Genomic DNA, 24,939 nt, shown 5'->3' on the forward strand with positions numbered 1-24,939 from the left:
GAGTGTCTTTCCGGAATTAGAGTGTCTTTCCGGATTTACAGTGTCTTTCCGGATTTAGAGTGTCGCCTGATGTATACACGTGCCTCCGGATAAGGATTTATCAGAAACTATTTGAATAAAAGTAACTTGCCAAGGAATGATGGATACGTCTGTTACAATCATCTCACGTGACAGTCCCTTTTTGCTCTATGTATATGGCGCTATTTTACTACAGGGGATCATCAGTATGTACCAGGAGGACAACCCAGATGGAAAAAGTCTCGGTGGTATGAAAGTGAAAAATAGCGCTCTTAATGGTCCTGAAGACAAAATCAATAACAATCTGCAAAAAAAGCTGGCAGCAAAAGAATTGTTTCTCCCATTGCCGAGCCTGCATACAGATTTTGAATCAGGATCAATTGAAATTATGGCTGAAGTTTTGGTCGACAAGGTGGTATGATTGGTTAATGACAGTGAGGTTTCGGCCTTCAGCCCAGCTTGATGTTAAAGATCACACGTTTAACTAGCACTCCTCTAGATCTTTGTAAGCTTTACATGTTGAGAATTGAACTCGTCTTTATATTCTGGGTGTTCACTTACCCTAAATCAATAGAAAGCGAACTCTACTTATTTTATGTTGCGTTTCCAAATATCAAACTCATTACTCCAATAACATTGAGGTTTGGGCCTTAGTTTAGCTTGATGTGAAAGATCACACGTTTAACTAGCACACTTTTTTGCAAGCTTTACATGTTTAGAATGGAACTCGTCTTTATATTCTGGGTGTTCACCTACCTTAAACTAGTAGCAAGCGAACGCCACTTATTTTATGTAGCGTTTCCAGATATCATTACTCCCAACATTTGTGAAAGATCACAAGTTTGACTAGCACTATTCTGTGTAAGCTTTACATGTTAAGAATTGAACTCGTCTTTTTATTCTGTGTGTTCACCTACCCTAAACCAGTAGTAATACAACTCTACTTATCTTAGCGTTTTCAAATATCATAATCATTACTCCAATAACATAGAGGTTTAGGCCTTTAGCTCAGCTTGATGTTAAATATTACACATTTAACTAACACTCTTCTATGTAAGCTTTACATGTTGAGAATTGAACTCGTCTTAATGTTCTGTGTGTTCACCTACCCTAAACCAGTAGCAAACCAACTCTGCTTATTTTATGTAGCGTTTCTAGATATCATAATAATTACTCCAATAACAATTATTTGTAGTCTTTACAATCATTGAAGATCTGGGGCGAGTGTTCTGGCAATAAGCCACGGCAGCTGGTAGAGTTGTTACATTCCTGTTTGAGATTTCAGGTTAATCGTTCCATGACTCGCTTGGACTGCTTTTACCGCTAAATATTCCATTGAGACACTCACTAATGAATCTGTCTGGGAAATAAAGGTACGCTCAAGGCTACTAAGGGATCTATAATGGTGAACGCCAAGAATCAAACCGAGAAAGCATCTATTGAAGCGAGCGCCGCTGGAACGTTGTATTGAAACATTACCGCAATGACCGTTGGTTCGGTACTAGTAATAGATGTCATAAAAGAAGTCGTAAAAGACGTATGAAAAGATGATGGGCAGGGAATCAAAAATGCATTTAAACGTCAAATGACAAATATTGCAAACCGGCAGCAGAAACGCTCTTCACTTAGATCAGCTTGAAAAATGTAAAGGGCTGGCAATGTCGGTGTTACCAGATAGATTCTCACGACGATTATAGAATACCATGCAGGTGTTTGTAGCACATCATATGAGACAACTTCGAAGAAACTGCGGAACACGTCAAACTAGCTGGAAGATGGATCTATAATGGCCAGTTTCTCACGGCATTGGATACACGTCGATGGAACCTTATGGTGCATTGTGAATTCTGACGCATGTCCTTGACGTATGCAGAGATCTGAAGTACGATTTTGAACTTGTACCAGCACTTCCAGATGGTTTCCGTGCTTTAGTTGTCATCTAAATGGAAGTGTAGGCAGGCCTCGCACAACCTTCTTTTTAGCATTTTCACAAATGATTTGCCATTTGTTACAACAGAAGCTACATCAGTTATGTTCGCTGATGACACATCTGGCTATACATGTGCACCGTCTGTCTCAGCGATCACATCCACCCTGCAGAGGGAGCTGGATCACATAAGTGACTGGGTTCTAATGAACAGGCTATTCCTCAATGCTTCCAAAACAAAGTCAATGGTAGTTGGAAGTAAACCCAAAATAAGAAAGAATCCGGTACTCACCTTATACTCGAATGGCCAACTTATACAGCAAGTTAAAGAAACAAAACTCTTGGGCAGTACCCTTGATGAGTGCCTGACTTGGGACAGCCATACAAAAGTAACGGCAAGGAAAATGGCCTGCTCACTGGGGATGATAAAGAAATGCGCCACCTACCTGGACTCTTCACTGCTTAAACTCCTCACAGAAGCCCTCACACTTTCACACATCGATTATTGTTCACCCGTTTGGTCTTCTACGTCACAAAAGAACATTGAAATGCTGCAGGTTATGCAGAACAAGGCGGCGCGCCTTGTGCTGCACCTTGACTATAGAACCTCTGTACTACACCTACATGCGTCGCTTGCATGGCGGCCCGTCAAAGAAAGGCTACTAATCAACACCGTGACCCAGTTCCGCAAGATACTCACCTCACAACAACCTGCTATACTCTACCAACAGTTGTTTCCAGTTTCACAGCAGCACAGCTACAGGACTCGCAACGCCAGTAAAAACACTTATAAACTTCCAAAACCAAAAACCAATGCTATGAAAAAAACCTTCATGTATAGAGCAATATATATGTGGAACAGTTTGCCGCATAGAATACAAACCGCACCTCAGAGTAGTTTCAGGCAAGAGATGTCAAAGAACATGTGTATTAGTTAGCTAATTTTAATGCCGTAATGTTATGTAGCCTGTAGGCAATTCTATGTAGTCTGTCTGATGTATTTTCTGTGTATCATCATACTCCAGGAAGATTAGCTTCATACTATGTATGTAGCTAATGGAGCAAATAAAGTATCCAAGTATCCAAGTACCTACATACAGCAGCTGTGTGAGGATGCAGACTGCAATTTAGAAGAACTAACAAGAGCAATGGAGGACAGAGAGAACTGGAGGAGGAGGAGGATGTTTGTCCGTGATACTCTAACGACAAGATGATGATGAGTTGTCATCTATTCCTCGGCTATCCGTTGTATCTGATTGAATGCCACTGGTACGGCTACGTATGCGATACATCATTTCACAACACAAGCACCGAACCTTAACATATTCAACATAATCACTTTACTAGCCGCCTATTGACACTCAACTGACGATCCATTATGTTTGTTCAGTTACTTTTGTCCATTAGGTTTGATTTGATTATACGATATATCACTCCAATGAATTATCATTTCCCAATGTTTATTTTTACCTCTGAAAACTCAACATCATTTGTTTGCTTTTGTTGAATGATTTTAGTGCTATTGTTTGACATATTGATTTGTCAAATGATTATCTTATGTTATGACCTTTATCTATTATCTGTAATGTAACGGGTTCCCTTGGAAATCATTTACTGTTAACTGAAGGGACTACCCTAAAGATTGATAAATAAAAAATAAATAAATAAATTATGAATCTATGTGACTGCGATACTGTGTATGAATGATTACAACAATTGAATGTACAATTCCTGTTTTGACCACGCTTTTATTCGGAATGAATGTGATTTTCATAATGTCATTGTCTTCAGCGTTCATATGCGTCCACTGCAAGGACAATTCGTCGTGCGTTTAAAATAACATAAAATCATTGTATGTACCCCCCTTGGGAGCTATGAAATGTTTTACACACGCCACCTTGCGAGTTCACAGTAAGTAACAAAGCCTATCAAAGCACCAGCCATACATACATACATACATAGCATTTTATTTGTTGATGCACCAACTGCACATGAACTTTATTCTTGCTTTTCTATGCTATGCTACCTTTACTGTTTATTGTATGTATTTCATGTCAATGATCAATTCCAATACAGAAAAAACTATTTCGTTACAAGAGTTTTCATCCAGATATCAAATTTAACCAAGTACAACTTTTGCAAGTACAACAAGTCTATGATGAAAGACGCCTTTTACCCTGTGATCTCCATGGACAGTCCTTAGCTAACACTCATTACAAGTATACTGCGGTACCGGTAAGTACTTGTGTAGATCTGTATACAGCACCTTGGTGAATCAGAACTACTTATCAGGCTTTCTTGTTCCAATGTATTCATCGATTGCACCACGCCACAACATACTTTTGTATGCGGATTTGTGTAAAAACTACGGAAATTTCTCATTCGTTGAAGTAGTCATCTTGCCACGAGGACGGTCAAAGATGCTGGTTCATCCAGTCACTCGATTCATCTGAATAAAAACATATTGCATTAGTGTGAAGTCTTTACATATGACGTGTGTATGTATGTGTGTGTGCGTGTGTGTGTGTGTGTGTGTATGTGTGCGCGCGTGTGTGTGTGTGTATGTGTGTGTGAACGTGTATGTGTTTTGGTTTTGTTTGTTTTGTTTGTTTGTTTAGAATTTAGACCTAAAAAGAGGGACGGACTTCATGAAAAAACAATATTGATAAGACCAAATCAATTATATTAAAAGATAAGCATGCGATTGAATTAAATTATGTACATGATACAACGTGATCGAATGTGACACTTACATCATCTCACCTGAGTGATTTAGCAGCCAGTTGATCCCCACAAACACTTCAACTTAAAACAGCTGTGCGTTTTGGGAGTTGTGGACTTCATAACTTTTATTATTTTGAAAGGTTACTGAAATATTGTAGTTTACAGAATTGGCAATTTGTAAGAGAAGCAGGAAAATCTGTCACAGTTTTGTGAAACCGTTTTGATAACATACTTCTGTATAGAAAGTATATACTGAGCAGTGAGATTGTGAAATGTTGTAGCTATAAGGCACTGGTATGTTTTCCGTTTTGCTGTCCGTTGTAAGTCTCTGAAAAATGGCAATAGAACGTAGATTTCTGTTCTGATATTTCACAACAGCCGTCATCTATGACGTCCAAAGCTACAAATTAGATTTCTATTCTTGCTTGTTCTTTTCCACATGTCGTGATAAGATTGTGTGTTTTTGTAATTCAGTTTCGTATCGTCAGTAATGAAGTCACGGCTACGATAACCTCTGCCAGAATGAAGCGGTATGATAGATCTGTAGAAAAGAGGAAAGACACATTAATTCAGATTAAAGTCGATTCGCTCTGGATGATAAAACTAGGCCATCACTGTGTCCACTTAATTAGTGCTTCTGTATGCTACACAGTGGTTAATGATAAATTGCATCACAAACCCAAGCAGGCATAAAATGATGAAAAATGTAACGATGTGCACGGAGTGGTTGAAATGACTATGCGTTATCTGTAGTGAATGAATAGAAGTAAATACTTACGTATGCTTCCTCCGTCTGATTTTTTGAATGGGTCCTTTTTGTTTGGGTCCCTACTCCACCCTGCATGAGAAACATAAAATAAGCTGTATCATGTTTTCAAACAAAATGCGCTTTTCAGCAGACACGCCTCAAGATGTAAGGGCATGGCGTATATATTCAAGTGCGCATGAGTTCCGCAGTAGCGTTTTTGTTGGTTTAAGTAAATTTTGCGTGGAGGAAGTTGTTTTCTACTTTGACCAACCGTTCAGCAGTCTTTATATCAAACCAAAGAAATTCCTTCTTCTGCTGCAAATCTAACCTAAATCAAAATCATGTCAATAAACAACTCATGCGGGCTTGTATATATGGACAAGTGTGACAGGGGCTTAAAATATAGCCACAACGCACTAACAGCTGTTGAAAGCATTGTTCTACTTCTAGTACAAGTAATAAATTAAACAGGCAATCCAAATGTACTCTACAAATTTCCGTCGTCTGCTAGAAACTCGTTAAGAAGCAAAGTATGTACACTTGCTCATATGTCTCATTATAATATGAGGAATAATAATTATAGGTCCTGCATAATGTCTATGTTAATCCTTGTGGCATTACACCGTCAAAAAACAGGTATTTCCAATCTGTTGCGCATCGTTGAGTGGATTCTCCTATATGTTATCGGATGTCTGTAGTAATGGACTGCATTTTGGACACTTTAGATACTTGGCTTCTTTTATGAGGATATAAGAAGCCAATTATTAACCAGCGTGTCCAAAATGCACACTTAGTTTCCCACTTTTCCTTACCATGAGAAAACTATTTTACTATTAAAATCAAAGAACCCACAAATTATAAAACAAGTGGGTAAATTCGTCTTCCACTGCCTCAAAAGAAGAAGTCTAAACCCAACAAAACTATAGCATCATGTACATTTTAGAATGTAGCATAACAATAGATGTAGCCCTTGATATCATTGTATTTTTAATGATCATCTGTCCTGTTTGTACTTGCAATTAGCCCTTGGACATGTATTTGCAATGAATTATTATAGTAATATGATAAGCTGGAAGTTCTACAGCCCTACAAACCTACAAATGACGTTCCCCCTGTATCGTCGTCTCGAGTCCATTCATATTTGGCGGACCCTGTTTTCCAGTAATCTGAACTTGGTCGATCTAAATCGATTGAATCCCCGGACCCTGAAAAAGTGAAAACAGGTGAATGTTTAGCAAAATGTGATGTATGATTTATCTATTTTTATTTATTGAATTTTCAGAGAGCTGGGTGGCCCATTCAATTTTGACAAATTGATTTTTCAATGGGGCCCTAACTACAAAACAGTAAAATTATAAGTATAACTAAGAAAATAAACGTATAACAAAACTATATTGTAGGTAACCTACATATAGAAGCTCTGTGAGGATGCAGGCTGCAATTTAGAATAATTGCCAAGAGCAATGGAGGACAGGGAGGACTGGAGGAGGAGGGTGATGTTCATCTGTGATACGCTCACGACAAGATGATGATGAAGTAACAGAAGATTGTTGAGAAATAGGTAACACAAGTAATCGGAAGTGTAGATATGTTATGGAAGCCAAAAACATATGTCACATGAAAACATGTAAGAAATCAAATCAAAATCGTTATCCTTTTACTCATATTCATTTTCGGCCTAGGTCAGCGGTCATTAAACTATATGTACAATTTGTATGCTTTTTCAAAGCAGAATGAAAGCTTTCCAGAGATTGGACATAACGAAAAACAATTTAGCATATTTGATGAACAATATTTAAAGATAAACACCCAATTGAACATTTACCACGAACTTAAAGCTTTCCAGGATTTGGACATAAAGAAAAACAATTAAGCATATTTGACGAATAACACTTAAAGAAAAACCACTAATTAAAAATCAACAATGAACCACAGTATGTACGAAGTACTAAAGAGCCTGACAATCTGACTGCATTGAAGTTTGTGTAACTCAACCATCCACTGCTCGCGGTAACATTCATCCCTTCCCCGTGGTTCTTGTATCAAACTACCTAATCTATGGGCGCTCGTGCATGAAAACGACTAGCCAGTAAGACCGCTGGATTCCCGATCACTTTTTAGAAAGCCAAATTGGTTACATTCGTTAGCGGCGCCAGACGACTGGAGGTGGGTGGGCGGACGAATGGTGAAATGAAATGTGGTCGGCTCACGGATTGACAATGATTGAAAGCTTGCTTTTCTAATAAAGAGAAGACTACAGCCACCTGTGGGCCAAGGGAGGGTGAAAGAGTTAAGGGTTTTTTATGGGGGGGGGGCTGTCTGCATTGAATATATATATATATATATATATATATATATATATATATATATATATACAAGCACACAGTAAGTCCATTGCACATTAAGTCTTAATGAGGATTAGTTTCTCCTGTTTTTTATCAGGCTCAGTTATATTTTATGGCTCTTCGTCTTCATTGCTGCATAGGCTATATATATAACATTGCGATGTTTAAATTTGCATATCTACATCCTCATCACGTTGCATATGCTATGTGCTACGGTAACGGTGCTTGGATGGGTAGTAGGCCTAAGTAAGTAAGACCAGTGATTTTATGCTAAAGTGGACAGGCCTGACAACCAATCTAATACAAGGGCCATAAGTCCACTATTTGATATTTGTTTTAGAAAATCACCTTTGTAGTATAACCAAAATCCCCGATGTCTCCACTGCCCAGACTTGAAGAACACCCATAGTCGGTTATCCCTTGTTTGAAAAGGCTGTGGCGAGTCCGAATCACAGTATTTAAAGGCATACGATGTATTTGAGTTTCCGATTTGTACGTAGTCCGCAGCGAAGTCACAGCTGTATGTGTAGCTGAGCTGAAAGTCGAGGAACGTCACGGCAATGGTACTGCCTGGCTGAGACTCCACCAGCCATGTGCACTCCAGGTCCTGCGGATAGCTGGAGATGGAGTACCCTGGACTGAATATGTACCCTTCTTCTGACAGTAGCCTCGTTGTCTTGTTTACCCCGCAGTCACTATTCGCGTCAATAACTGCACAGTGAAAACACAAGTACCCATTATTCATCTCACGTTAACACCCAATTCCAAAAGGACGGCGACCTCGCTGCGCTCTCTCTGCGACCTCATTGACCAGAGCGCTCAACGAATTTTATAGATGAAGACCTAATCTTTTTACGCTTTGTGTGTTTTTTATTGCGTTTTCAGTCGTGTTTTTACATTTTTCACGGTATTCCGATTGAAGTAAAGGGTTACACAAATTCAAGGTGGGTCGCAGCTAGAGCGCAGCGCGATCGCCGTCTATTGGAACGGGGGCGTTAGCACGACATTTTCCACTCCATTGATTCATAGACGTGCATTGGGGTGTACTGAAGACATAAGGTCATAGCGTAAATGGAGTTTCTCTCTGTCAAATTTTTAAAGCAAAATCTACAAGATCCCTATCATTTATGATACCTGTATGTAGCTGAACCATGAGGCGTACGTAATGACAAGACAAAGTCGTTTGATTTATTTCCAAAAATGTCACTATACATGGAACATTTTAAATCAAATTTGGCTGGTATTCTGCTCTACGTTGACACTTCAATTGGAAGTTTGGATAACACATTATGTGCTTGGATAGATGCAATTTGTCATGTTGGACATTAGTATGTACAGTCAGACTTAGGAAAATGTGATGTCAGGTTTAGCATTGCAATGTAAGCGTCTTATGATTTTGAAATTCTGTTACGCTTGCAAGGATTTTAATAAAATAATGATATCGTTTCCCTGGTCTTATCGATTATCATTACAAATTTGGCCCATGAATGACCTACAATGGTGAAAAATCGTTCTTTTTGATAGGTAAATTGAAAGGTGTTTCCTTTTAAACGCAGAAATGGTTTCTTCTTTTGGAATCCATTACTCGATTGTGCTGCCAAACGATGAAGCAACTTGCTCCGAATAGCCCTAAGCTTCCAAAATTAGCATACGTTATCTATCATATACGGCAACGTCAGCGTTTAAACGAGACTTTTTGACGCTCGCTTTTTCCCGTTTAGACCCAAAAATGAATCCATTACTTGATCTCGCTGTCTAAAAATCAATGCCGTTGCTGCAAATAGCACTTCCAAAATTAACATAAGTTATCTATCAGGTGCCGCAATTTTTAACGAGAATTTTGGTCGCTCGTTGTTTCCCATTTAAACCCAAAAATGTTTTCTTCTTTTAGAACTTGATTGTGCTGTCTAAAGATAAATGCCGTTGCTGCGAATAGCATTTCCAAAATTAGCATAAGTTATCTATCTAGTACTGCAATTTTTTAATGAGACTTTTGGTGGTTCGTTGTTTACCATTTAAACCCAGAAATGTTTTCTTCTTTTAGAATCCATTACTTGATTGTACTGTAAGATCAATGCCGTTGCTGCGAATAGCACTTCCAAAATTAGCATAAGTTATCTATCATGTACCACTAAGTACGCAGCGCAGTGACAACAAGAGCTCCACGCACCTTCATATGACAGAGAAAAGCCGGTATGTTGAATGTTTTGAAGTGTCCTCCTGATGAATTTGATGCATGCCCAGTGGCTCGGTAGGTGAATAAGCGATGTGGCGCTAAGGTTGCCCACAAACGTCCTTTCCCTATCGGCTTCACTGCAGGCTATGTCCCTAAAGATTTGTAACTCGTCGTAGGCTGTGGACACGTCGTTGGGTTCGAAGTTGAAGTCATAGTCGTACAGGTAGACCTTGATACCGTGTCCGTAGGGAAGGCTGATCATCCACTGGCACACCTGGTCGTCTTCAGTTAGCGCGGGGGGATACGGGTTTGGAAAGCCGGGAGATTTGATGGTTCCACGGTACGAACTCATGGTTCTTCCGCAACCTTGATATAGGAAAAAAATGTACATCTAAATGATTAGACTACAACATATCAATCTCCTCTGATATCGGACCAAGAGGGGTTTTTTTGCATGCTCAGATTAAAGTTTTCAATTTACGAATGATATACGAGAAAGCAAAAAAATGCTCAGATTGAAATTTTCAATTTACGAATGAAATATGTATCATTTGTACTGTAAATCTTAATTCTTCCACATCATTCAAATGGGAGAAAAAGAAAATGTACATTCAGATGATTGTACTTCAATATGCTTTGAAATATGTACAATTTACAGTAATAATTTCTAACATCAATAATTAACAGCAAACTATAGATACAAATTAAGTGCTTGCAATTTGTGGATTAGGTGTTTATGTTATTTAGTGAAAGCTTTTAAGCCCCCCTCTCACTGGACCCACGGCACGCTGGGGGTGTCGCTGCGTCCTAAATTTGATTTATGTTACCCTTGACTTTATAATAGGAATATCACTCAAAACGTGCAAGTGAAAATACTAAAAAATACAACAAAACACGCAAAACTTAAAAAGATTCGTTTTTTGTCAATGAAATTCGTCTACTGCTTTGTCAATTCGATCAGCCGCAGCGACACCGCCAGCGTGCCGCGGATCCAGTGAGAGGGGGCTATATGCACGGATTTGTTCTGGATACGCTTTATATGTTTTATGCGTTACGCCATGTATCTGTCCTTGGTGTTCCTGAAATTGAACGACACTCATCGATAATTTTCATCCGGCTCTCTGGCCTAGAGGGACAAATTCCCATCTCATATCTCTGCTGACGTTGACAGAATCAGCATCTCAAGGGTTGAAGAGACACGAATTGTACTTTTTTATCACGTAAGGCCAACATTCTACTAGAAGAAGATCGCACTGCGACCTCGATGCGACCTACATGTACATTTGATTTATGTAACCCTTGATTTTATAGTTTGAATATCATAGAAATGTAATAATATGTTTCTTTATCAAATGACATTTAACTACAGGAATTGAAGACGACATACTCTTCTTGGTGGCATATGCTGGTGTCGTCGAAACAAAGGATATAACAAAATACAATCAAACAGATACAGTCAAACAAATACTGAAAGCAATGCAGGAAAGTAATACATGACATACCGCAGGTAAGCAAAATTCATATGAAATATGTAAATTATGAATAGATAGCTTTATCATTCCAAGTTTGAAACCGGTAGGATATAAGAGGTATGTTATTGAAATCTTGGTTTAAAAGACAACCAAACACACGAATTGTAAAAATATTTCTTCATCTATGAAATTCGTTGAGCTCATGAGTGATATGTCAAATCTTTGGTCGGTCAGCGGTCGCAGCGTCTAGTGGAAACTGTAGTCTCTACCAGACTAACTACGCCAGCTATAGGGAGAATATTTGCCAGGGTTTTATTTGCGGACGAAATGTGATCTTCATCGTGGACTGAATCTAATGGCTAATTAGTCCATTTTCTGCCGACTTCTACGATCCATACGCCCGTTGGAGGGCCTGGTGGAGGCTATGGAAAGGGGGTGTAAAGAATAGTCTCTACCAGACTAACTACGCCGGCTATAGGGAGAATATTTGCCAGGGTTTCATTTGCAGGCTGGACATCAAAGAACCTACCGACATATCACAGGCTCTACGCGAAATATGATCTTCACCATGGACTGAATCTACTGGCTAATCATTCCTTTTGCTGACGAACTCTACGATCCATACGCCTCTATAGGAGGGCCTGGTGTAGGCTATGTAAAGAAACCGGAGGTACATTTCCATCACGTAACGTGAGTAATATTACCACTATGGCCGTGACCTGTGATACAGATTACCGAATTCCGAGGTTACACAATAACGCTTACGCCTCAACATTTTCAGAAAATCGTTCATAGGGTTAGATTCGCGAATTATGAACAAGTCAACCGGATCCAAAAGCGCCGATAGCTTGGGACAGGGGGAATTAGTTTCATCTTCCAGGGAAGTTTGCTCTGGATGTGCTTCATGAAGCATCATCGCGATTCTGGGGTAGAGATAATGTACAATCACTCCGCAAGGGCTCTTGGGGATACCACAACTGGCGTTACATCAACTACTAAGTATTAGTCAACTCTTTAAAACTCGGGGAATTCATATGTACGACAAGCACGCAGGATATGGAAATCAAAATATGGTTCTTTTCTTTACCTGGTTTATGAAGTTTATATGGTACATTGCGTGTTTGAATCAAGTTTGTAATTATGATTTTATTATAGACATTGTCAATTTCGGTGGTGATCTGAAGTTTTGATGCGTTTTTGTAGCTTAAAGACAATGTATTTATATGAACATAACAATTTTCTAGAAATCCTTTGGAGATAATTATGATTTGTTTGCCCGATCGAGTAACTCAGACATATTTGTGTCGGTCCGTGTATTTACCAAAATGCACGAAATACACATGAAAATGGGTGAAATCTAGTGAAACACAGTATTATTGGATGAGTAAACATCACAGGTTGCTTTATTTTGTTGTACAATAATGTATTTATTACCCTGGTGACAAGAAAAGGACAGGAAATAATTGGCTGCGCAGATATGTCGTGTATTTCGTGTATTTGGTGTATTTCGGTAAATACACGGACCCCTTTTTGTTACTAAACAGGTGTTTTCTGCGTCATGTGTTTGTATAATATCGGCAGCGTTCTACCAACCAGTCCCTGAACTGAATAGATTATATTAAATCTACCATTTGGATTCAACATCGAGATAGACTAGTGTCAGTCATTTGTATACAAAATGAAAGTGCCAGAGATGATCTAACACATCAGAATCAGGCCATGTTGATTTGATTATATGGATGATATTCGCGCGGGCATAGATTTTCTCCCCTTTACAAAAAAAAAAAAAGTTTTCGGCTTTACTGTAGATTGTACAAAGCAGCCGCAAAATGAGAAAATATATGCTGTAAATTGCAAAAACAATATTTTGGAAACCGAATACTAATTTGTAGAATGCCAAAGTCAATTCAAAATCAAAAAAGAAGATGAAAAGTGAAAGAAAAAAAAAGAAAAATCTATTATCCGGTATACCATGTGTTTGTGTTCATCCTTCCTAACCACATAAATGTCATAATAAAGGCACTTTTTTTGGCCAAACTTTTTTTTATTCGGACGCTCGCATCAGTTTTGGGGTACCCAGAGGATGTCATCCATATAATCAAACCAACATGGCCTTAGTAATACACACAGGGTCTAATGCTGCGCAGGGATATATGGTGTTTTCGTTGTTACTAGGCAGGGTAGGCTGGAATGCAACGCGAGACTAATTATAAACCAATTAAATGTCTCACCCAATGAAAATACTGCATGTCTAGTGCTTACCTTTTGTAGGTCTCGACCGGCTGCACCTGGCCGTGCAGAGTACTGGAAACAATGAACAGAGTCTGTTAGTAAAAGAAACAGATCTGAAATACCCTGGGCCACTGAAACGCCACCATTCACAACACAACCAGGAACACTCATTCGATCTAGAATCCACAGATATCCTAGACCGCGAACGCCGTTGGTTCGAACGGGGAGTTAGAGAAGCAATATATCAGAAAATGTACAATCCCACCCTCAACAGGATCTAGGAAAGGAGGTCTACGCCTCCAACTTTCAGGCACTTGGGATAACATGGATGTCGAACCTTCATATCAACGCACTAGAAATTACATCAGTACTCAGAGTACAAAATATTGATTATCACCAATGTATGGATAAACACTAAACACGAAAGAAAACCGGCGTTCACATTTGAGGTGTAAAATTGATGAACGAAGTGATGCACATCCTCAACGTTCCCCTTGTTTTATCAAACAGAATTTCACAACAAACTCGGATATACCCATCACCGTGCCACGACGTTTTTTATTTATTTTCTTAGTTACACTGATAGCTACATCCTATGCCCATTCCTAAAATTGGGAAATGTAGATCAGGACCCGACGTACGTGGTTGAAAGCATAGTCACACATGCCAGTTTTTAAAGAATAACAGCACTTTAGATTATCAGTGTTGTTAATTAAGACAACAACAGAAAGTAGATGCGAACATACTTCCCTAGCAACCCATAGAATGACTGAATGTCTGAATGACTGAATGTCTGAAAGACTGATTGACTGATTGACTGATTGACTGATTGACTGATTGACTGATTGACTGAATGATTGAATGACTGCAGCTAAATGACTGCAGCAGAATGACTGCAGCTGAATGAGTGACTGCAGCTGGATGACTGGATGACTGATTGCCTGAATGACTGAACGACTGAATGAATGAATGAATGAATGGCAACAACTATCAAGCTACAGTACGATTGATCCATCAGAATAGCTGAGATGAATTATATTCATAAATGGATGATTTTGTCTCGCTTTTGACATGAAAACAGTCCATGGAAAAATCGGTCTGCGTACCCGATAGATGAGATCATTGCATCAGCTAATTGATAAACATGCTTAAAGCTCAAGAATATCGCATCCACTTGAATGCAGAAGGCGTCTAAAGGAACCTCAAAGTTGATACATCAAGTATTGCCCTCAGTTGACACGACTCGTGTGAAGGTAATATTACACCTCGATCAATACCGCCAGTCATCAAAAGCATCCTATCGAAAGCTAGATGAAATGGAAGCAATTTCACATCAGATAATGGGAGTTGTCTGATACCGTAATATGACGAGAGTTTTGGTGCTTTTGCCTGTGGCCAGTAGCCCTTACAATCATTAAGGATGCATTGACTTCGAACTTTACTTCTCGCATAGTCCATTGGTCCGCACCAATATGTTTGAACTGTTTACAGGAATATTTTCTTCATTGGAAACATGGCCATTGCATCAAGATCTTGAGCACGATATGTTGTTGGAAAACAACTTGACATAGTGAAATGGGGCCATCGACTGTTTAAAAGTACAATGAATGAATAGATTAATAGATATTTCAAACCGTTTTTTTACCTCAAATTATACTTTTTGCACTGTTATAAACGGTAGAGTAAACCTTTTGACTCATGGGGCTGTGGTGATTCGAATTGCATGGGTTAGTCCTTGGGCCAGGACCGATTTTTGTACCATCAAGAGGGACAGTATCTAACATGGATTTTTTGATCTGCAATTATAACTAAAGTTTATTTTGATGTATGATAGCAAGTCTTCATGAGTAGCTTTCTTGGTTTAATCACATGACCAAATGACGTCATTGAAATGGACCTCGCTTTTTGGGACTAAATTTAAAGGACCGGGACAAAATATCAAACATCAATAATTTTCGGTGAAAATCGGTTTGTAGGCAAAAGATACTGTAAATGCAGAAATGTTCGCGGTGGTTTAATGTTCCCGGTCACTATTACTAGGTCACAAAATCCACACTCTTACATCTGGGAACAGTGTTAGGTTTATGCATACTTTTATGGTTACCCCGTAGCACGTTAAACCCGTTCTTACATGGACGAGTCCATCTCCCGAAGAGTATATAAACATGAATTATTCCAGCTTTAAAAGACGTTTATGACGCAATGGTAAAAATAAGAGTGGGGTTCCGTAGTTTATTGTGGCTTATTTGGGTAGACTGTGTATCAATTATGATTTGACAGCATTAAGGGAATATACAAGTCTGTCGCGGGTGAGCCATATAACGGTTTTACGTGGTCACGCCAGTGCCCTCGAGTCCTTTGGAACGACATCTTCTAATTAAAGTCAAATTGTGTAATCCGGCTTATTTTATAAACATTTATGAATTATTCCAGTTTCAAAAGGCATTTATGAGGCAATGGTAAAAATACGAGTGGGGTTCCGTAGTTTAATGTTCTTATTGGTCAGACAATCAGTGATTTGAATGTATTAAGGGAATATACAAGTCTGTCGTGGGTGAGCCGTATAACGGTTTTACGTGTTCATGCCAGTGCCCTCGCGTCCTTTGGAAAGACATCGTCTAATAAAAGTCAAATTGTGTAATCCAGCTTATTTTGTGTAGTCTGGCTTAATGACCCGAATCCTGATAGCCTTAGGCAATAGCGGCATAACTAATGGCCAACTGGAGGCAATCACAAAATAGCAGGTGGCAATATGGCCTCGCCTGAGACGGATGGTTAGCATGTAATTACCATGCATTTCGCCGATTAATATTTGTCTCGCTGGTTAATGAAGTCTGAAGGTAGACGCGACGTACATACGTGTTGTAGGACCGAGTTTGTAGGACATAGACATCTGTTAATGCTAGGGTCACATTTCTAAACCCAGGGCCCGACCGAGCTGTTTACGGGGATGTAAGATAAAGTGTATATCAAGAAATGTACAAAAACAATGCTCATCTGCGTTTTGTGTGTTTTGTTGTCTTTTATATCATACTTTTCGTTCCCGTACACTGACCGGCCGGGCGTCAGTTTTAAAATGTGACCCTATACCATTATTCATTGGCCATGCAGCTCTAGTACTTAATTGCCGAAAACGTGTTTCCGAAGATATAAGGGCTACTGCGTACATAGTACAGGAGGAGAAACCTTTCAAACTGGTCTCGTAGCACACCCGGTATATATTTAGTCCACTATCATAGAATGATAGCTTGATGTCTCTTGACCATTTTCTGGTATGTTGTTCTATGATCCAGGTGGGACATCATGGTTCTAGGGCTCTTTATGCAAATTTATGCAAATCAGGCAAATATGCCCATAATTTAAAATAAAGTACCATAACTGACATGATTATGTCTAAAGGACATCAAAATTGGTGACAACCACGAGCAGCTGAAGACTGTTCTCTTTGTATCTACCGTATCATGTTGCAACATTTATTTCTGTATTGCAAAGACGTTTAAAAAGTTTGGAAACATTTCTGTATCTGGTGGAAACGTTGCACCAAACAGAACCTGATCCTAAATGAAAATATGATCATATATGGTATAATTGAAGGTTATGGCTCTGTTACCACACTTGCACATTGTATTCTAGTACTGTGTATATTTATGTTGTATGTTTTGTTCAAAATGTCAAACCAAATTGTGCCCTCTTTAGAAACCGACTTAAGAACATCATAGAAATAGATAAGCAATATTTAAAACCATCATTTCAATCAACACTACAATTAGTTAGGATTTACCATGTATTTTTATGTATCATTATGTATGTAGATAAAGTTTGAAAATAAAATATCATGTTGCAGTTAGCAGGAACTTCCAAATGAACATCTATGTTAAAGTTTCTTTTTATTCTTACTTTAACTTTTATGCCCAAAGTCTTGAGGGAATTGGATTCAGCTGATAGGTCACAATGCATCTTACTTCCTTAAAGACATTCGTCGCCAAGGTTAAGAATGGAAAGACAACTTCATCTCGTAAATTAACATGGATGGTTCCATCCCATGGATGGATTGACCTCCCTATGCAATTACCTATCTAATGACGTTTTTTTATCATTTCAGTACCCAAATGTTCGTCCACTAAGACAACGTTGGGAACATTGGTAATGACAAGGGCTGCCAAGGTTAATTGAATTACTTGTTGAAGTTTTGATTAACCAGCGGATTCTAATTAAAGGTTGTTGCTTTTCAATCAAAATTTGTGTCCCACTAGAGATGTAGAACTCCCATGACTTTGGTAGAGTAGAATCCGTGTCCGGATGGCCTGTTCTTCTTTTTATAGTCTTGTTTTCATTGTATGTGTACGGATGGTAAATATGTTAATTGTAACATGAAGTTAAAGGCAACCAAAGCAATATTTGTGCCCCAAAAATGGACATGAAATCATGCTGAAATCTTTATGGTAGTGACATTTGCTAACACTGTTTAGTACATTTGCGTAGTAACTTCAAACTTTGAGTATCTTAAAACCGCGGAAATACATGCCGCACAATGATTCACTTAGTTTCGCGATCCTACAAAAACATAGGCGACGATTTTCAGTGCAATCTCACATCACCACAACGTCATATTTTTGCATCATAGACGTCTCTATACGTTGTGATAATGTTGTTTGAACTAATCATGTATAGAAATGATTAAATAAATTGACTTTTCGGGCCTTGATATTGCTTGGTTTCCTTTAAGTCTTCGATTGGCAAATGTCTTAACTATAACTTCTTTAAGAAGCAACTATTGGTCTAAGCTTTGTCTACATTCTATATATGGTGCAGCACGACTAGATGATTTCAAATTGTTTGGCGATTTTTCAAGCGCACACACTCACATGTTTTAACTTAAAGGTAAAGTTCGATCCTCTCTTGATCAAGTTACCATCGGATTGTGTCTGAGTCAACTTTGTAGTGATTAATGTGATTTTTCATTTCCATCTGTAACACAAAATGAATATCCTAAAGCCAAATCTTTCATAATTACAAAATATGATCTATCTACGTACGAGTAGAGAAGTCTAGGGGATGTCAAGATTAATATTTATACCTTCTTCTATCATATCCGTGGAGACATATCTTGAAACTGCAACGTATTAATTTTAGGGTGAGCCTGTTGCCTGGTGTATAATGTCGTTCTAGAAATATGATGTATGAAGGTTCTCTTTGAAAATAGACCCTTCATGTGATACCATTTGTCTTTCATTCCCAGCACCAAACATTAAGCCGTAGAGAATATAAAGTACCTGTATGGTACTACTGACGATAAGTCATAAGTAGCAAGGGTATAGTTATTTTGATATCTTTATGTTAATTCTAAACGTTGGCTCAAATGTATAGTGGTAGTATTCCCGGGTTAGGAATACTAGGTAGTTGTGTCTGTCCTAGTCCCTTGACCTCCGGGTCGTGGGGGGGGGGGAGGTAGCAAGAAAAATAGACATCTGTCTCCAGGATAGTCTGTTTTTTACAGTAGTCAGTAGGTAGCTAGTGGGTGGTTAAAACAGGAATGACAAAAGAGCATGCTTGATCCTACAATGTATGGGGCACAAGACTGAAAAGCTTCTTAGAGTTTTAGACTTATTACCTGATTTACGGTCTGGTTTTGAATTATACAAAGGCTACAGTGTTACATGCATTTCCTCATGTTGTAGGTTACCATATGCAAAGCTTTTCTTTGTTAAAGGCAACCCAAGCAATATTAGGGCCGGAAAATCAGATTTTGAAAGTCAATTCATCTAGTCATTTTTACACATGATTAGTTCAAACAACACTATCACAATGTATAGCGACGTTCTAGCGACGTCCATGATGCAAAAATGACTTTGTTCAAATGTGAGAACTCAATGAAAATCGTCGCCGGGTTTTTGTAGGCTCGCGAAACTGAAGGGATTATCCTAGAAAAGTATGAGGCTATTACACAAATGTGCTAGACAGTGTTAGTAAATGTCATTACAATAAAGATCTCAGCATTTTCTTCACCCATTGTTTGGTCCCTAAGATTGCCTTGGTGGCCTTCAAGGATCTGTGACGTTGATAAGATAACAAGAGATCAACATTTCAAAAACGCAATTTTAGGGCAGAATTTTGGGATGTTCATCTCCTGGCTACCGTTTTGAACAGGCTCACTTCGATCAAAATGCCCCGCCAGCAGTACTACTTTTATTAACGTTTATATTAGGGGAGGGAACAAAACCACAAATTCAATTACAGCGACACTCATATATCTTCCCGGAGCCGTTCGTTTTATAGCCTCATTTGATTAAAGTTATAGGAATGACAGGCCGTTAGGAATAATGGCGTCTATGGTGAGTCATTTAGTTGGGGGCACCCTCAGATGAATTCACGTAGTGGTCGCAATAACAGTCTGTAAGGCGTCTGTACAATGCCTTGAGTACTGACCATCATTAGATCGTATAGATTGTTCGAATCGTATTCCTGGCATTTTGAGACTTTGTAGTTATCCAATGTTTCTTGCATTTGATACGTTTATGAAGGTTAGACATCCAGGTAAACAATATGATATAAATATGAAGTTTATTTTTAGTGACGCTGAAGAAGAGTAATGTAGTACCTAGCTTGCTCACATATTCAACTGTATATTGATTTCAATTTTCTTACATTTCTGTCATATAGTTTATTCTAAATTGTTGCTCCTGTGCTTTGCATGTCCGCATATTTGTTTTTCGTTTTCAGTATTTGTAGCATTTGTTTTGTACTTTTGTAATGTACTCTGTTGATGGCGACACGAAAATAAGCTGTAAGTATGTCGTTATCATGTCCTGTATGTAAATGTTGCAATAGAAAAAAAAGAAGAGTGACGGATGTCACTCGTAACGTCCGGAATTAAGTCTCCGAATCTCATCCAGTTGTAGAGTTTGAATTGTCTTTATATATTTCTTGGATTTGGAAATGTGAATTCTTGTTTGAATGCATGCTGATACGTAAAGGCTTTCCTGAAAAATGGCCTTCCAATCAATTTATGACCGGAAGTGTTATGAAAGCATTGATACAGTCATCTTTGCCATCAGCTATATTTAGAGAGATATCACAACATAACGAAAACGTATACCATATTTTACACACTGTTAGGTATTGCAAAAAAAAATTATTACTGCAAGGTCCGGTAGGTCATGTTTGTAGGCCATTTTGTATCATTTGCACAATAAGTCTTAAAACCTGTCCTCTCCCTACCTTCCATTTACCATTGACGCAGAGCATAATCAAATACTGCAATAAAACTAACGGCTACTGGCACATGTATGGCATTCCAATCGAAACTATTACAGTTTACGAGTGGGATCTTACATATAATTACGACAAATTTACGATATAACGAGGCTACTGATTCGATCTCCAACCTTTTCCCCATGCCCTTGAGATGCTAACATGCGTCCTCGCAATCTAATGTAAAACCACTTTAGACTAGAAAATAATTAGAATTCCAATTCGAGTTGGAAACAATCAGCGCACATCATTGTCGATTCATGAGAGGCGATGCTGTGTTTATGTTGTTAAAAGTAACTCGCGATTGCAATCAAAACGGAATCAAACCGTGAAATCAAAATGACTGAAACGTTTATATGCCCTTTATGCCTGTTCCTGTCCTCATTAAGCAACAAGTGATAAACGAAAAAAATAATAATAACTGCAGCTGTGGCTACCACTGGAAATGCGAGCCAGACAACGTTAGAATACTGTAAATGCAGAAATATTCGCGGTGGTTTTATGTTCGCAAATTTCGAGGTGAACTCTTTACCGCGAGCTTAAAACCACCGCGAAAAGCCGTTTCATTGTATGACTGTAGCGCTACTATTATTTCAAACGCGAACCATCGAAAACACTCCATTCTCTTTTTTTACCGTGAAATCAAATCCCCGCTAACATTTCTGCATTTACAGTAGATTTCTCAAGTCCGTGTAACAGTTAACATTGCATGAGGTAACGTTATTTGTGTGCGTCCGAATACATCCAGTGTAACTAGTGAGCGTATAGAAGATATTGTGTCCTAAAAATAAAGCACGCGTTTGGCTCTATTGAAAGTGATGATGATTTGTTGTTTTGCCTCACAATCTCTTAGCTGTATGTTAATCGTAGAGCCAAAAACCCTTCTTCGATTCTATTCTCAGTCATAAAAACCGAAATTCTATGTGCATCGATGAAGTTTAGACACTCAGGTGAAACATTATGTAATATAAAATCAATCAAGCTATTGGATACATTTTGAGTCAGATGTTTCAGATAGCATTTGCTATCATAGTTCATCAGCGACAGTTACTGATGATTGCTTTCTCAATTGCTGATGAATGATGGCAGATGCTATCTAAAATGTCAGACTCTCTAGATAATCTATGTAGCTGCTTGATTCATATATTGCATTACGTTATACTTTATACGTATGATGGCATGAAACGTATATCTACACATACACATTTATCGTCAGTAGAGCCATCTTTGAGATATTGGTTCCTACCTTACATCGATGTTAACACGTGATTTTTTGTTTTGTTTCAAAATCCCCGCAAATCAAGGCTTTAAGAGCCACTCACATATTTTGGGTTACTTTGCTGTACTGTGATGACAGACATTTGTTCACCTTTAACTTAACCCTATCCAGACTGGGCGGGGGGGGGTTGGGGGCTAAAAGTGCCCGCGCCAACTTTGACATCGTATTACTGCCGAACGATGTATGCTAGGACAACCAAACTTGGCAACAATTTTATACTAATGGTTTCAGTTTATCATTTTTCATGTTGCCATGGCAACGGGTTTCTGACTGGCATTTTATGCAAAAATCATTAATTTTTTTAAAACAATGATATTTCTCGGGTTTTCTTGCACAACTACACTAGTTTTCCTTCATGTATAACATAGTATGTAATTAGATGTAACTTAACTGATTTAATATTCATAATTTATGCTAATTTGATGACGTAATCAGCCAAAATCCAATATGGCGGACTATATCACTATTTCAGGTATCAGGAGGCTTTTTCGCCCTTAAAATCGTCAATGCCTGATATTTTCTTTATCAAAAACATTAAGATTAACGTTTTTAGTTTATTTTCAGTGTCCTTTGGGGTAATAAGTGGAAAAAAAGGATTTTTAAAAATTTCAAAATGGCCGATCCAAGATGGCGGATCCCAAGGGATCGCTTACAACACATGGCACCGTTCTATGTCGTCATTTTGACGTCAACGTACTTACCATTGACGTTGTATGCCTTTGCATACCTTAATATGAATAATACAAACCGTTTTGTTTAATTCCTTTAGATATTACGGGAATTCCCTATTTAGCCAATAAAATCACATCGATGACGTCATAATTACGTCATATTACGTCATAACGTCACCAAAATTACAGGACTTATACAACTTGACGTGAATATCACTCCCTGCAAATTTGGTGATGATACATCATACCGTTCGAAAATTATGAGGGGGGGGGCCGAATCACCCCCCCCCCCCCCAGTCCCAGATATACCAAAAAAGCCCAGTCTGGATAGGGTTAAAATGTTTAAGCTTGTCCCCGTCAGGGAAGCATTCACATGAGAGCTTGTTCCATGAAGATGTAGTTCTAGGAAAGAAGGTTTCAGAAAGGTCTTTGAGCTTTAAAACCTTGGTCACTTTCTGGTAGTTTTGCATTTTTTTTCAGGAATCTGGAAGTCAAAAAGGACCCTGAGTGCTCTGACCTCTCTCACCGATATGGCCTGAGGAACATGCCAGACTGAACACTATTATCCAACTCAGCACAGCTGGCTGGGTAGGTATCCGTCAAACAGCAAGCGACATTAAGTCAGTTCGCACCCTCCACGAACAAGCTTTACAATCTCACAAACGTTCATAAGTTATGAGCAATTGTGAAACCAACAGGAAAATGATGAAGCACATCACTCAGTATGTCAGACTGCGCATGAGTTACCATCGTGCAATGGCAGCAATGGCACGGAGGTCCAGTCGTTGATGAAACCGCACATTTCGATTCGGAATGTTGTGTTTGGCAAGGTCATCATTATTGCAATTTGGATACGATACGTTTTATGATCATATTACTAAATGTGTATGACATCAGCAGTAAAGGAAGCCTCAGTACCTGCTAAACACAAGCACAAAGACAACAGCAATCTTAACCAGATGAATAGCTTTCCATTGATCTATTGATGCTGACGATGCAAACATGCAGGCGCCTCACAGTCTTGAAGCGTCAGACTATACATGTTTTCCGTGTATTTGATTGTATGGATTTGTCAGTTGCCGCATACTTTACGATACGGCTCCTGCTCTGCAACTCCACCCCAACCATTAACCAGAAACCGCGTTACACAATCAAGCAATAAAATATGCTGCTTTACGTGCCACTAGGCACGACAGGGGGGCCTATAACATTACCTTGCCTTGCCTTACCTTACCTTACCTTACCTTACCTTACCTTACCTTACCTTACCTTACCTTACCTTACCTTACCTTACCTTACCTTACCTTACCTTGCCTTGCCTTACCTTACCTTACCTTTTTTACCTTGACAGTGGTCACTTTGCATTGACATTTAGAGGTATTTGACAAACATCACTTGCAACCACGCTTGTCTGTCGAGTGGCATGAAAGGTTAACATCTTCCTCTTGCATGGTCCAGATATAGAAAGGTTACGTTACATACATGCATGACCAGTATAATGAAAAAAGGCAAGTTTTTCTTTTTAGTTGGCATGTAGGCAAGGCTTAAATGTTCACCTTGAATGGCAGATTGCTATGTTGAATATGCATGTATGACATTTCTGTTCGTACCCTGCTCCTCTCTCGTGTAGTCTGATAATATTGCGAAGGTAGGTCAACCGTGACACGGCTTTCGTCCATTTGCTGCCAGAGCCACTGAAACGACCAACCAACTGAATATATGCTGGGCACGAACGCTGTTGTTTCAACCAGGCGCCTACAAGATGGAAAGCTCCTGCCACTCCCTAGCTTGCCAACTGACGCGCAAGTATCCGTACAACCCACAGGCGATGGAAGGGTTTTGTGGACATGCAGGACTATCGCTGGCTCAATGCTTCTAGAGAATCACGACAAATTGTAGCTCTATCCCTCCTTACAAACGTGGCCTTTTCAAGATTGAATTAAAGGCGTTCTGCATATCAAATGTTTTGATAAGAAGTTGAAGGAGTTTGTGCTTACTCACTACAATCTTTCAATGTCATATTACCTGCAATACTGGCCAAGAGGATGCAGAATGCTGCAACTCGGGTAGCCATGACTCTCTGCTTCACGTCACCA

The 24,939-nt window shown here is 38.9% G+C and overlaps 1 protein-coding gene across 2 annotated transcripts; it reads right to left on the reverse strand.

Annotated features, from left to right (window-relative positions):
- Nucleotides 1-3,673: 3,673 nt before the first annotated feature.
- Nucleotides 3,674-24,939, reverse strand: LOC136427251 (CUB domain-containing protein 2-like). Of its 2 annotated transcripts, none has more exons than XM_066416057.1 (8): nucleotides 24,869-24,939; nucleotides 13,673-13,714; nucleotides 9,933-10,304; nucleotides 8,111-8,473; nucleotides 6,512-6,622; nucleotides 5,448-5,507; nucleotides 4,709-5,210; nucleotides 3,674-4,394 (listed from the first exon to the last, which is right to left on the reverse strand). In XM_066416057.1, exons 1-7 carry the CDS (start codon nucleotides 24,915-24,917, stop codon nucleotides 5,140-5,142), a joined length of 1,068 nt encoding a protein of 355 aa, XP_066272154.1. In that variant the 5' UTR covers nucleotides 24,918-24,939; the 3' UTR covers nucleotides 3,674-4,394; nucleotides 4,709-5,139. The 2 variants fall into 2 exon arrangements, with proteins under 2 accessions (XP_066272154.1, XP_066272155.1); XM_066416058.1 differs by having other exon boundaries at nucleotides 4,699-5,210.

The sequence above is a fragment of the Branchiostoma lanceolatum genome, chromosome 2 (assembly GCF_035083965.1).
Source record: "Branchiostoma lanceolatum isolate klBraLanc5 chromosome 2, klBraLanc5.hap2, whole genome shotgun sequence".
NCBI classification, from domain to species: domain Eukaryota; kingdom Metazoa; phylum Chordata; class Leptocardii; order Amphioxiformes; family Branchiostomatidae; genus Branchiostoma; species Branchiostoma lanceolatum.

Excerpts from the sequence above, each read along its gene's own strand:
- LOC136427251 (XM_066416057.1), bottom strand. The coding sequence starts at position 24,917 with ATGGCTACCCGAGTTGCAGCATTCTGCATCCTCTTGGCCAGTATTGCA. Across the intron at positions 5,508-6,511 it reads AGGGGGAACGTCATTTGTAG|GGTGGAGTAGGGACCCAAAC; the intron begins GTTTGTAGGGCT and ends TTTCTCATGCAG. Across the intron at positions 5,211-5,447 it reads ATCAGACGGAGGAAGCATAC|ATCTATCATACCGCTTCATT; the intron begins GTAAGTATTTAC and ends TCTTTTCTACAG.